This window comes from Alosa alosa, chromosome 11 (assembly GCF_017589495.1).
Source record: "Alosa alosa isolate M-15738 ecotype Scorff River chromosome 11, AALO_Geno_1.1, whole genome shotgun sequence".
NCBI classification, from domain to species: domain Eukaryota; kingdom Metazoa; phylum Chordata; class Actinopteri; order Clupeiformes; family Clupeidae; genus Alosa; species Alosa alosa.
The window spans coordinates 6,745,770-6,758,135 of NC_063199.1; the positions used below are offsets into that span (position 1 = coordinate 6,745,770).

At 46.9% G+C, this 12,366-nt stretch overlaps 1 protein-coding gene across 1 annotated transcript in view; it reads right to left on the reverse strand.

The window, feature by feature from the left end:
• Window positions 1-12,366, reverse strand: part of tln2b (talin 2b) — a 124,853-nt gene that overhangs the window by 39,634 nt on the left and 72,853 nt on the right. The window contains exons 17-27 of the mRNA XM_048257166.1: window positions 11,388-11,596; window positions 10,781-10,879; window positions 9,444-9,611; window positions 8,763-8,897; window positions 8,115-8,274; window positions 5,565-5,731; window positions 3,761-3,889; window positions 1,852-1,965; window positions 1,456-1,569; window positions 649-783; window positions 42-170 (exon numbers count right to left, since the gene is read on the reverse strand). Coding sequence (XP_048113123.1) covers window positions 42-170; window positions 649-783; window positions 1,456-1,569; window positions 1,852-1,965; window positions 3,761-3,889; window positions 5,565-5,731; window positions 8,115-8,274; window positions 8,763-8,897; window positions 9,444-9,611; window positions 10,781-10,879; window positions 11,388-11,596 — 1,559 coding nt within the window. The remainder of the gene's footprint in view (window positions 1-41; window positions 171-648; window positions 784-1,455; window positions 1,570-1,851; window positions 1,966-3,760; window positions 3,890-5,564; window positions 5,732-8,114; window positions 8,275-8,762; window positions 8,898-9,443; window positions 9,612-10,780; window positions 10,880-11,387; window positions 11,597-12,366) is intronic.

Consider the following 12,366-nt stretch of genomic DNA (forward strand, 5'->3'; position numbering starts at 1 on the left):
CACACACACACACACACACACAGTTTCCCGCCAACACAGACCGATTCTCCAGGCAGTGGCTTGAGCTGTCCCTCCATCGCGGACTTCTTGGCATCCTGCAGCTCGTTCTTCAGCGTCTGGACGGTGTTGAGAGCCGAGTCGATCTCCAGTGGTCCGCAGGCTTCATGCGCCTGCATCGACCCAACAGTCCTACAGTTACTACAACCATACTAGCCAGTGACCCGAATCACCAACCTGCACGCTGGATGAAAGTCATACACACTGGAAACAGAGTGCTTTGATGTAAGGCTATTTTCAGTCCCAGTTTCTGAGAATGAATTGGCAAATGCTTTTAATTAGCATCTAATCAAGGGAATTAAGGGGAGTATTTTAGTGTTATGACTGTTCACAAATCACGTGTTGATGTGAAGTATTACTGTTGTGAAAGGCTAAGTGTCCGTCAGGTGTTGACAAAGATGAAATAGAGATGATAATAGCTAGAGTGCCACTCACAAACATCATGTCCAGTGTAAACTGTGCTACGTAAATGACCAAACTGTCACACTGCCCAGTAGCTAAGAGTGCTGGTGGAGCTGGGTGGTGTTAGATGGAGTGTGTTGTGATGATGGATGGAGTTGGCAGGTAGCGCAGGCCTGGGGCGACACACACCTTCTGTGCCGCGGTGCGGAGCTCAGCCAAGCAGGTGGCCAGGTTCTTGGCACACTGGCCCAGTTGCATGGCGGCCGCCTGGTCAGTCACTGTGGGCACCGCCGACTTAGCCGATGCCACCATTTTACTGCCAGGCTTATGGAGAGAATGAAAAGTATGCGCACACACACACACACACAGATTAGCGCGCGCGCACACACACACACACACACACACATGCACGGACGCACAAGACATACAGACACAGAAACGCAAACAATTATGCATAGGCTAAAGATAAAACAAAACAGATTAAATAGCAAAACAAACAAAGCGGCAGCTGTTTAGATTTCAAAGGCTGTACATCTTACACTCTTGAACCCAGCACTGAGGTCAGGGCTTGGGGGAGGAGGGGGACAGCCGACACACTGTACTGTGCTGTGCTCCAAGGGCTAATGTTTTTGCCAACTTGTTAGTGTGTGTATGTGTGCCCCACTTTTAGAGGAGCACACACATACACACACACACACACACACACACACACACACACACACACACACTTAGAGGGTATAATACACACACAGATGAATAATGTTGTGCATTTATGTTTATGTAAGCATGTTATGCATGTGTGTGATGTGTGTATTGTGTGTGAATGTATGTGTATGTGTGTGTGGTGTGTATGTGTGTGTGGTGTGTGTGTGGTGTGTGGTGTGTGTGTGTATTGAGTGTGAGTGTGAATGTGTTTGTGTGTGTGTGTGTGTGTGTGTGTGTGTGTGTGTGTGTGTGTGTGTGTGTGTGTGTGTGTGTGTGTGTGGGGTTGTGTACCTGCAGGAAGTTTTGGCTGGCGATAATGAGGCTGAGCTGGGCACCCAAGTCCTCTGGCTGAGCTTGGCTACTCCTCATGCCCTGAACCAGCTGGGGGATGTGGTCTGCTACTGCCTGCCACACACACACAAACACACTTATATATAAACAAATAAACAATTAAATACATGCTAATTTACAAATAGTGTATACATGCACAAACACACACAAAAGAAAAACAGAATCATAAAAGTACACAATTGCCACACACGCACAAACACACACACACACAAAGACAAACACCGATAAAACCCCCCTAATGCACTGCCTATCTCCAGGCAATCGTTTTCAACACATGTTCTACAGCGTTCAAATCTGCCCGGCCAGATTTCCTTTCAACAAGACTACCCACAGTACCTTGCAGCTGAGCACCAGCTGCTGATGGGAGACAGTGTTTTTGTTGGAGGCTGCAGCATTCTGGGAGGCTGCGATGGTCTGAGTGGCCGCAGCTGCAGCCTGCTTAGCCGCGTTCTACATGAAAGAAAACAAGACGAGGGAAAAATGACATGAGAGACATACAACGGATTTCAAAAAAAGGGACAACAAAACAATAGTGCTTTTACATCAGGACTCATCAGGACTGAAGGGGACATTATGTGAGGCTGAGAGGCTGTTCAGGGACTTGTGTGTGTCTGTGTGTGCATGTGTGTGTGTGTGTGTGTGTGTGTGTGTGTGTGCGTGCGTGTCACATGGACACTATTTCTCTAGCGCTGTGGCTGCCTTCAAGTGACACCGTTACGCTGAGGCGGTGCCATTCAGCAGAACACAAACAGTGAGGAGTATCACAGTTCTCAGAACAAACGCCTACACACACACACACACACACACACACACACACACACACAAACACACACACACACACACACACACACACACACACACACACACACACACACACACACACACACACACACAAATATGCACATACACACACAGACACGGAATGATAGGGGATTGCTCGACATGTCAGAGATCTACTGAGGTCAGCTTTGGTCCTCCTGTCAAATACTAGGTTTTTGTCTCTGCAGTACCACTCTTCCCCTCCCCCTCATATAAACCACATTCTTTGAAACAAAAAAAGAAAAGAAATACTGATGTTGGGAAAAAAAAAAAGGGGAGAAAATATTTCCACATTTCTGCCAATGCAAATCATCTCTCAGGCCACATGATATGCGTTTGAAGTATCAGCAAAGCTTTGGCAGAGTGAAAAAAGGGTGTGACAGAAGAGGAGACAGAGGAGGAAGAGGAGGGAGAGAGTTTGGTGGATAAGAGTGAATGGAAGGGGGGGCAAGCCAGAATAGCTGTGTGTGTGTGTGAGATTGAGAGAGAGATAGAGAGAGAGGGAGATAAAGTAAGAGGGAGATGGAGAAAGAGAGAGGAAGAAAAGGATGGAGTAGGGGAATTAAAGGGCATTCCCTGTTGTGTGTGGGTGGAGGGATGGCAAGGGGAGAGGGGAGAGAGAGAGAGAGAGAGAGAGAGAGAGAGAGAGAGAGAGAGAGAGAGAGAGAGAGAGAGAGAGAGAGAGAGAGAGAGAGAGAGAGAGAGAGAGAGAGGGGGGGGGGCATGAGGAACAATGCCATCTTTGTAGGGAGCACAACAAACAGTCTGCAGAATGCTGGCCCAAGCCGAGGAGGAACACAAGACACAACGGTGGCTCACAACACATTCCTCTCCCTCTCAGCTTGTGCTCTCTCTGTCTCTCTCTCTCCATCTCTCTCTCTCTCTTTCTCTCACTCCCCTCATCTCTGATTGGCTCTCCTCTCATCTTCATTTTCATCTACCTATTGAAGCTGAACCTGCCATCCCTCTCCCTCTGCTTTGCACTCTCCATTTGTGGCTGTGCCTTCATAAAAGCTAAGTAGCGCTGCAGGCCACAGAGGTGGACACTGAATGAGGCCATTCCAGGTGAACTGTCGACTGGCAAACTTAGGATATGAACATAAACCCTGAGTAGAGTCAAATAGATAGGAGTTTTTGATTGAAAAAGTCAAAGCAAAGATATCAGCAAGACCCAAAACAATGTTTAAAGAACCAATGATTAACATGAATGGGTTAGTGCGAAGCTGGGAGTAAGATATATGGATGGGCCGCTGAATGATTCACCCTGGCTGCTGACACCCACACCCCATCAGCCAAAGCCAGTCAGCCATCAGCCAAAGCCAGTGAACGAGTCTCTCTCCATCTTTTTGTCTGTCACACTCTCACAATGGCGCTTTTTTCTTGCTCTAGCCCTCCACCTCTGCCCTGTTCTCTCTCACATACGTACTTCCAGTCGGTTGACGAGTTTCTTCTTGATGGCGTTCTGGGCAGCGGCGTTGGTGGCCACTCTCAGGCCCTCAGCCGCCTCTCGCAACCTCTGCTGTTGGTCCTCATTCTCCGGGTTTGCTGCAGCACCCTACACACACACACAAACACAGACACGCACACCCACACACAAACAGACATAGACAAATAAACACAGACAATAACAGAAACAGGCAGACAAACAAGCAGTACACACAGAAACACAAACATACACACAGACACACACACACACAAACAACAAAAGCACACAGAAACACAGACATACACAAATAAACACAGACAGAAACAGGCAGACAAACACGCAGTACACACAAAAACACACACACACACAAAGAGAAAAACAGGTCATTTATTCACGTCGAGACTCGGTCCATTTACTCACAGCATGGTGCAACAAACTCAACAGAGATGGGAGTCACTTCCCTCTTCAGAGCACTTCTGCTTTATTTGCAGCACATAGCTACAGTAGAGTACTGATGTAGCTTGTCTGGTACCCAGCCCCTACACCACCCTTTTCAGGGGGTTGAGGGTGGCGTGGAGAATAAGAGGAATGAACTGTGCAGAGTGGAGGACGAAAAAAAAAAAAAAATGAAAGAGAAAAAGGAAAAAAAAAGAATGAATTCTCTACAGTCCCATCAGCTCTGCCCACCGGAGATCAGCCGAAACTAAAGAGACCATTCCCTCGAGGATGCGGCCGACATGGTTCCCACGGTGATACACAACACCGATGGCACGCTCGGACTCAGAGTGGGGCCACAGAGACACACAAACAGACCTTGTTAAGGTCTCGTCTCTTACACAAGGTATTGCACATCACATACACACAACTACCCTTTGCAGTCGCTTTTTGTTTTTAAACGGTTGCCTAGGAGAAAGATGGCCACAATCCCTCCAGCTTCCTCCCGTCCGTCAATAACTGGTGGCAGAGCCATGATTAATGCGCCGTTAGTCAGAGACATCCAACCAGCCTCAAGTTGGGCGGTTCAACTCTACTGGGAGGCTCCGATTAATAACATCCTGAACATTCATACTTGTCGAAATGGCTCCGAGCTGATTAAGCGCCATCCACACCACGCTTACTTTATTTCAGTGCTAAATCACGACAGAAAGACGACACCGCGCAGGCTGAACGAGAAGCCAGCCCCGAGCCGTCGGTGCCGACAGCGTTATGCTCGATATATTTGGAGAGTGATGGGATATATACGACGTGATATCTGCACACTTGATTGGTCTTTTATCACATGGCTGTTAATAGTCCCTTCCTATTTTAAGAGCTCTGTGGAGAAATGAGCGCAGGTTGGGAGACGGCCGGAGAAAATGTCCACTGCAGGCAGGCCTGAGTTGCTTGGCTGATGACCAGGGTGGTTTCCCTGAGACAACAATGGGCATGACCTTCCCCTAGGTGGAGGCGTCCTTAAATTACTGCCCAGCGGTTAACTCGATGTGCGAGAGAGTCTCTCGGCCTAATGTGCAGGTGTCCCAACGAGGGCAGTGTTCCATCCACACCGCATGATGACAGACACAGCTGATTGAGCCGTGCGGACCGACAAACCCACCTTTTTTACCGCCCCCGCATTTCTGAACGATGTCTCAGCAGTTTAAAAAACACAGTGTGAGGATAATAGGCCTCTCGAGCAGACTCTTCTGCAAAACGAAAGAGACCCAGCTGCTCACTTTAGATGAAGGAAAAAAGTAAAACCAATTGTACTAAATGAATGGGAGATGGATGTTGGCGTAGAGTACTCGTGCTCAGCTGATTCACGCACCTTGGCTGCCTCCACCATCCTGGCCGTGGCGTCGGCTAGCAGCTTGGCGGCTGCCAGCAGCTTCTTGGAATTGTCCACGTCGATCTCGGCCTCCGCGTCTGAGCGCATGGCGTTCACCAGATCCGAGGTGGCTTGGGCCAGGACGCGAGCCTGACGCACCATTTCACCTGCGGAGAGGCAAACAAGTGTGTGTGTGTGTGTGTGTGCGCGTGCGTGTGTGTGTGTGTGTGCGTGCGTGTGTTAGAACACTGAACTTCCTAAACACAACCGTGTATATTAAACAGAAAAAAAACACAGCAACATACTGTACATAGGCATGTTCACACAACCAGAAACAGACGTACTCCATGCCAGACGGGTGAGTGGACATACACAATACAAATGCAACACACACAAACACGGACACACACATACAGAGGGAAGGAGGATAAATGCCGAGAGATCCCAGTCACATCCTCTAGCCTCAGAGCCTTTAGTGGTTAACCAGGGCTTACGGTAACAGAAACCCCCTCAGACCTACCTACTAATTTAACTCTGCACCTCAGCTTTGCACCGCTCAACGTGGACTGTAAATATGTTGTTGAGTGCGCACGCACGCTCGCGCGCACACACACACACACACACACACACACACACACAAGTTTCAGGGGAGAACCATCGATTCCCTGGGTGTTTTTTTTTTTTTTCCTTCCTTTCTCATCAGAGTTTCATGCAGGAAGGGGAATCAAAGCAGGAGAGTGACCTGCAGTAGGTTATTGATTCGGAGATCAAACCCCTGTGCCTGCACTCTCTCTCCCTCTCCGTCTTGCTTTCTCTTCCTCACTTTCTCTCTGTGAATGCCAGCGTGTTGCCTGCACACCTACGCACCGCTTGAAATAACAGTGCGCAGAGGCCCATCAAAGGAGCGACATTCGTGAGGCATGACTGCAAGGCGAATAACCTTTGTGGATGCAGGACGCTTCAATCTCCTCCTCTCCGCTCTTGCTGAGGAAGTCGGTTCAGTTGATTTACCAGTCCGATTTTCTGAATTTTTTCATATAAATAAATGAAATTTGTTTCAGCTCAAGAGAAACATGTTCAACCGACCCCCCCGTCCCCCACTCCTTTCACTGGTCTTCTTCCCACTAGCAACTTGAATATCATGTGTTTTGCCTTAAAATTTTCAAAGGGCCCGGCCGCTGGTGATTGAGAACAGATTGCCGGAGCTCTGTGGTGGTTTTGGATGACATGTTTTCAGTAAGCCCCTGAGCATGGGGTGGGCTGGGGGAATTCTTCAGACTCGCAGCCATACCATAACAAACGCTTTGGCCTTTGAACAACAGCAAGAACAAAAAAAAAGAAAAAGGAAAAAAGAAAACAGGCTTCAGCCAGGGAGCATGTTCGAGAAAGGGAATGGCTAATGGGAGACCGCGGCCGGGGAGCATCTTGAAACTCCGGCGCAGTCAAAACAAATGGAAAGAAAAACTTCACTTCTGGTTGGAGGGCAGTGGAGTCAGACATCCCCGCGATTGTGAGGAGGGGTAAAAAAACAGCCTCTTGGAAAGAAGTTTATTTGGAGCTTGAGAGTTGTGGATTTTTCACATTAAGGATGGCTGTTTAACGACAGCTTCGTATTACGCTGTGAGTGAGCAGGTATAAGATGTGGGAAAGAGTAATAGCTGGAACAAAAGCGTGATGTTTCCGTGTGTAAATGTTAGAGATACAGCTACAAGGATTACAGGCCTGGCTATGGAACATATAAGATGGTGAGCATCAAGGAATTCTCATCAAATTCAAAATGCATGGAAGTTTCTCTCGTTTTTAGTTTTTTCCAGTATGAGCACTGTGCTTTAAAGGACGCTCTCAAGTGCAATGGTGAGTACCGAGTTCTGATCTGACGTAAACTGAAGGAGAGTTCAGCTTGTCCAATGACACTTTTCACTTGGCTTTCTTTACATTCTTTTCAAAGCACACAGCTGTATTCCAACAAACAATGGAAGCATAAAGGAAGGGGAGCACGAGCAGGGGAAAATGACTGATTGGACATGATGCCTTGCATACTCATTAGCACTTAAAGGCATGCGTGTTGGAACAACGGCTGGCCTCTGCAGTGGTCTTTGCTCACCATAGAGGAGGTGTGCACGTCCTTAGGGATAGATGATAAGCATTTAAAAATCACATGTTATACACATGTGAATTGTGAAAGACTAAAGGGCCGTTCACACCAAGAACAATAACTACATCGATAACGGCAAAAAAAGTATTGTTGTCGATGAATGACAACACCCACACATAAATTATAAAGATAACGACATGAAGAACGATATCATTGGGGATCACTTTCACAGTGTTTCTGAAAACTTGGTGTGAATGACCCTTAACCCCATATACCCCCTGTTTGAAAATGTTGTTGCTAAAAATGAAAGGGTGACAGTGACACACCCTTAAAAAGACTTCTTTTCTAAGATACAAAACGTATTTCTGTGGTTATGGCCCCATTTCCCTTTGACCCCTTTCTCCCCCTCTTTCCTCTCCCTCTCCAGCAAGCTCACATCAACCCACCCTGCTCACCTGCGTCGCCCATGGAGGTGAAGATACTCTCAGTGACCGTCATGATGGTGTCTGTGGCCTGGTCGTAGCGTCCGATGGGCTCGCCACAGCTGGCATAGTGGCGCACATGCTGCAGGAGGTCGCTGAGGGCCTGGCTCACCGTGCCCGCTGCCGCACTCACCTTTGTACACACACACACACACACACAAGAATCAATCACAGAGTCAGCTAGCAGACCTACTCATCCAAATGCTTCCCACACAGCATCTGACACTGGAACAGATGTGGCACCATTCTGCTCGGCCATAGCTGTTCTGAAGTCAGCAGCCATCTAGTTTACAGTGCAACCAAAGAAAAAGCCCTTTGATGCACCACATAAGAATGAAGCTCTGCACTCACACAGGTGAATAATTCTTGCCCGCCAATGCTTGACTTAACAAGGGGACATGGGAGCATAGTGTGAATGGATTTGGTTCTTGATGGGAATTTATATGTAGCACTTTTCCACAAGGACTTGTGGAAGGACTGCGGTGAAAAATGGCAATACGATAACCCTCTTCAACAGGGAGTTGTAAGCAGCATATCAAGGGATCCTCCAAGAGGATAAGGCCACCAGTCCTCTTCTTTATACTCTGAGAGCGCGTCATCTTCACAGACAGAACAGCTTACCTGTTTGAGGAGGTCACCCTCGTCTGTGGCGGAGTGGCAGGCCTTGACACAGCCCTCCACCGAACGCTCCACCAGCCGGCCCGCCTCCACCAGCTGCTCCTGGCACACCGGAGAGCTGATGGTGGGACTGACCACCTGGGGACGACCAGACCAAAACCAGTCAGCGCCCAATACTAACCCATGGCTGAGCAATGCATTTAGAATATCTACAATTGATTTATTCTTTAGATATACATGCACACAATTAATTTCACACCCACACACTCACGCATATCTGTATATTAATGAATGAAGAAATGTGGTTCAGAGAATGCCAAAATAAACTTTAAAATCATTTTAAAAGATAAATCATTAAGGGGAGCTCCAATATCTCCCAAATCTCCTTCCTCTTTAGCATAAATAGAATGTTAGAACTGGTCACTGGAGTAGGTACTGTGCAGTCCTGTGAATGAGGGCATGGCCGCTTAATATGATGCTTGTGCAAACTGCTTGTGCTGTGTGAATGATAGTGAATCAGTGAATCAGTAAATGATTTGTCTCTTTATATAATCAGTGAATGTTTTATCTCTTTATAGATATGTGCTTAATTATGCATACATGACCAACTGTGTGTGTGTGTGTGTGTGTGTGTGTGTGTGTGTGTGTGTGTGTGTGTGTATTTGGAGAGGATGATGTGGGCACCTTGGTGCAGGCGACCAGTTGAGAAGTGGACAGGGCACACTGCGTTGCCGCAGCAATCACACGGTTCTGCAGGACGGGGTCCTCGGCCACCTGCGCCACATTCTTGGCCTTGAGCACGAGCATGGCAGCTGCGTTGGCCACCGCTTTGGCCAGGTTCATCAGCACTTCCTGAGGATGAGAGACAAAGAGACAGACAGAGAGATAGAGAGAGAGTGAGGGAGAGAGAGAGAGAGAGAGAAGAGAAAAAAAAAAACACCTTTAATATCCGTCACATGTGGTGGAAACACCAACACAGCCGTCGCCTAGCAACACAACACTTTTGCAGATGGCAAAAAGGCCTAACCTCCAAAAATGGCTTTATTAGCATGACGTAAATGGTGAGATAAACAAATCTTTTGAAGTAGGCTAAACACACAAGGCATTGATGTGCATTTATAGTGCATCTGTGCCGCTGGCCATTTAGCCAAAGGTGGAGAGGCCTACAAACAAAAAACGAGCTCTCTAAACAAAATCCACTCAACATGACCACAAGCACTGGACACAAGAGATTTAAGCTGCTTAAATCCTATGCAGCACATGTAGCTGTAGAATGAAGAGTTGATAAATCTTACTGGACTCTTGTGGAGTGACCAATACCGCTTGCTACAGAAATGATTAACTTTAAACGCAGTTCTGAGAATGATTAGATTGCACTCCTCAACTCCTCAAACATTCCAATAAGATCAGTGTTTCCCATACATTGACTTATTTGTGGCGGCCCACCACAGTATCAACATTGACCACCACACAATGATTTTCCAGGTTGTACTAAATTGTGCTTAAATCTGGTTAGCATCATAACCACGCTGTGCTAGTTTGTTAAAACTGTTGTATTCAAGTTAATTCTACAAACCAACCACCACAAATGGAATTCAATACTGTGGGAAACACTGAAGATGATATGATTGGATCGTATCTACTCAAAATCAAGTAGTACAGAAATTGCCTCTCCTCTCCAGAGATCAATACAAGTGAAGGGTTCAGATGCAAAAGCCTCTAAATGCCACCTATGTCAAAAATGAGATAAAGATGGTGAGGGGATGCTCTCCACACATAGTATACGCTAATCAAATAATTTAACTTCTAAACCCACTAAATACCACTCTCTTCCTGGTCTGAAATATCGATTTATAGGCAAAAACCTATAGGAGCCTGAATTTAAATGCTAATTTAAAAGAAAAGTAGTCAGACGGATTTAGAGGGTTTTGCATCTGAACTCTTCAAGTATACACCGTAAATACACTGACATGCACTAACACACTGACAGGCACAGTCACACATATAACGTCCTGCCCCACCTGGAATCGGTCGTCGGTCTCCCCTTCTCCCATCTGCCGCAGCAGGTCTCCGCTGGCCTGGCCAATGCTTCCTGCGGCCGTCAACACGGTCTGCCTGGGCTGAGAAATACACAGACACACACAAGTAAAACAACTGGTGTAACACACACACACACACGCACATCGTACACACGCCATGGTGCTGTTTAAGTCCTCTGTGAGGCATGGTCTTCACTCCACACAATGTACATGTACACACATGTACACACACACACAGTGTTCATTCACACACACACACACACACAGTATACATACACACACACACACACACACACATACACAGTGTACATACATACACACACACACACACACACACACACACACACACACACGGTGAAATGCCATGATGCTGTTGAAGTCCTCTATGAGGGGTGGACTGAACCCCTAATCTTGCCTTATCAGCCCAGATCTCCACCTTTATCAGCACAAGTCACGCATGCTTTTAAGGCTTCAGAAGATCATATGTCAGGATTACTCTGACCTAGCTTTGGCCTCCCCCCCCCATCTCTCTACATCCCTTTCTTCTCTTCCTCCTGCTTTCCACATTCTGCCTCGTCCTTTTCCTCACCTCTCCGGAGGCCGGCTCCACGGCCTTGAGCAGGTCCGACACGGCCCCGGCAAGAGTCCTGGCAGCACCCATCAGGTTCTGCCCGCTGCCCACCTCGTCGTCCATCAGGGCGGCCAGGAGCTTGACCCCCTTGGACATCTCTGTCAGGTTGGAGGATATGGTGGTGATTGCGCAGCCCACGGCTGTGTAGTCTGTGTCCGTGGGGTCACCTGCGGAGGAAGGAGAAAGGGATAGAGAGAAGAAAGAAAGAAAGAGTCAGAGGGAGAGAGGAAGACAGAGAGAAAATGAGTTCCATCTATTTGAACTGTACCGTAATTTCCCAACTATTAGCTTATATATTGATTTACATATATGCACACACAAAGTGCAGCTTTGGTACTGGAGTAAGTGACAGGCAGCCATCAGTGACTAGGCACATGGGGAGGACAGGTAGCAATTAAGATCTCTCCCTTTGTTCCCTTTGAATGAGGTTAGGGAGAGATGAGACTATCAAGATTATAGAGTTGGGTAATTGACTGGCAGCATGATAAACAACAATCAGTTGATCCACAATTCATCATCTATTATTTAGCATCTATTATCATGTGAAGCAGGCCATTCTATTAGACTATGGGCTCTGATTTAGGCAAAGTAATGTTCTCATGCATGAATTATAGCTATCATGCTGCATATTGTAGCACTGAGTGGACCCAATCAATGTTTGTGATTCATGTCTTATTCATGGTGTTATATTAGCAAATTGATTTTGCCTAGTCATTAAATTAGCTTTAGTTAGACTTAAGATTTAGCACTTCCCCCATCATTCAGATTAGGCTCTATGTGTGGAAGAGTAGCTATTATCTTAGCAACATTGCATGGCTAGTTATTTTTTTAAATGGCTAAATTGGTGTCTATCCCCAGAAATAGATGCATAAAACCGCTGCACATTCATTCTATAAAGTGTGAGTAGAATTAGTGTGACAGCACAGTACTGACACAC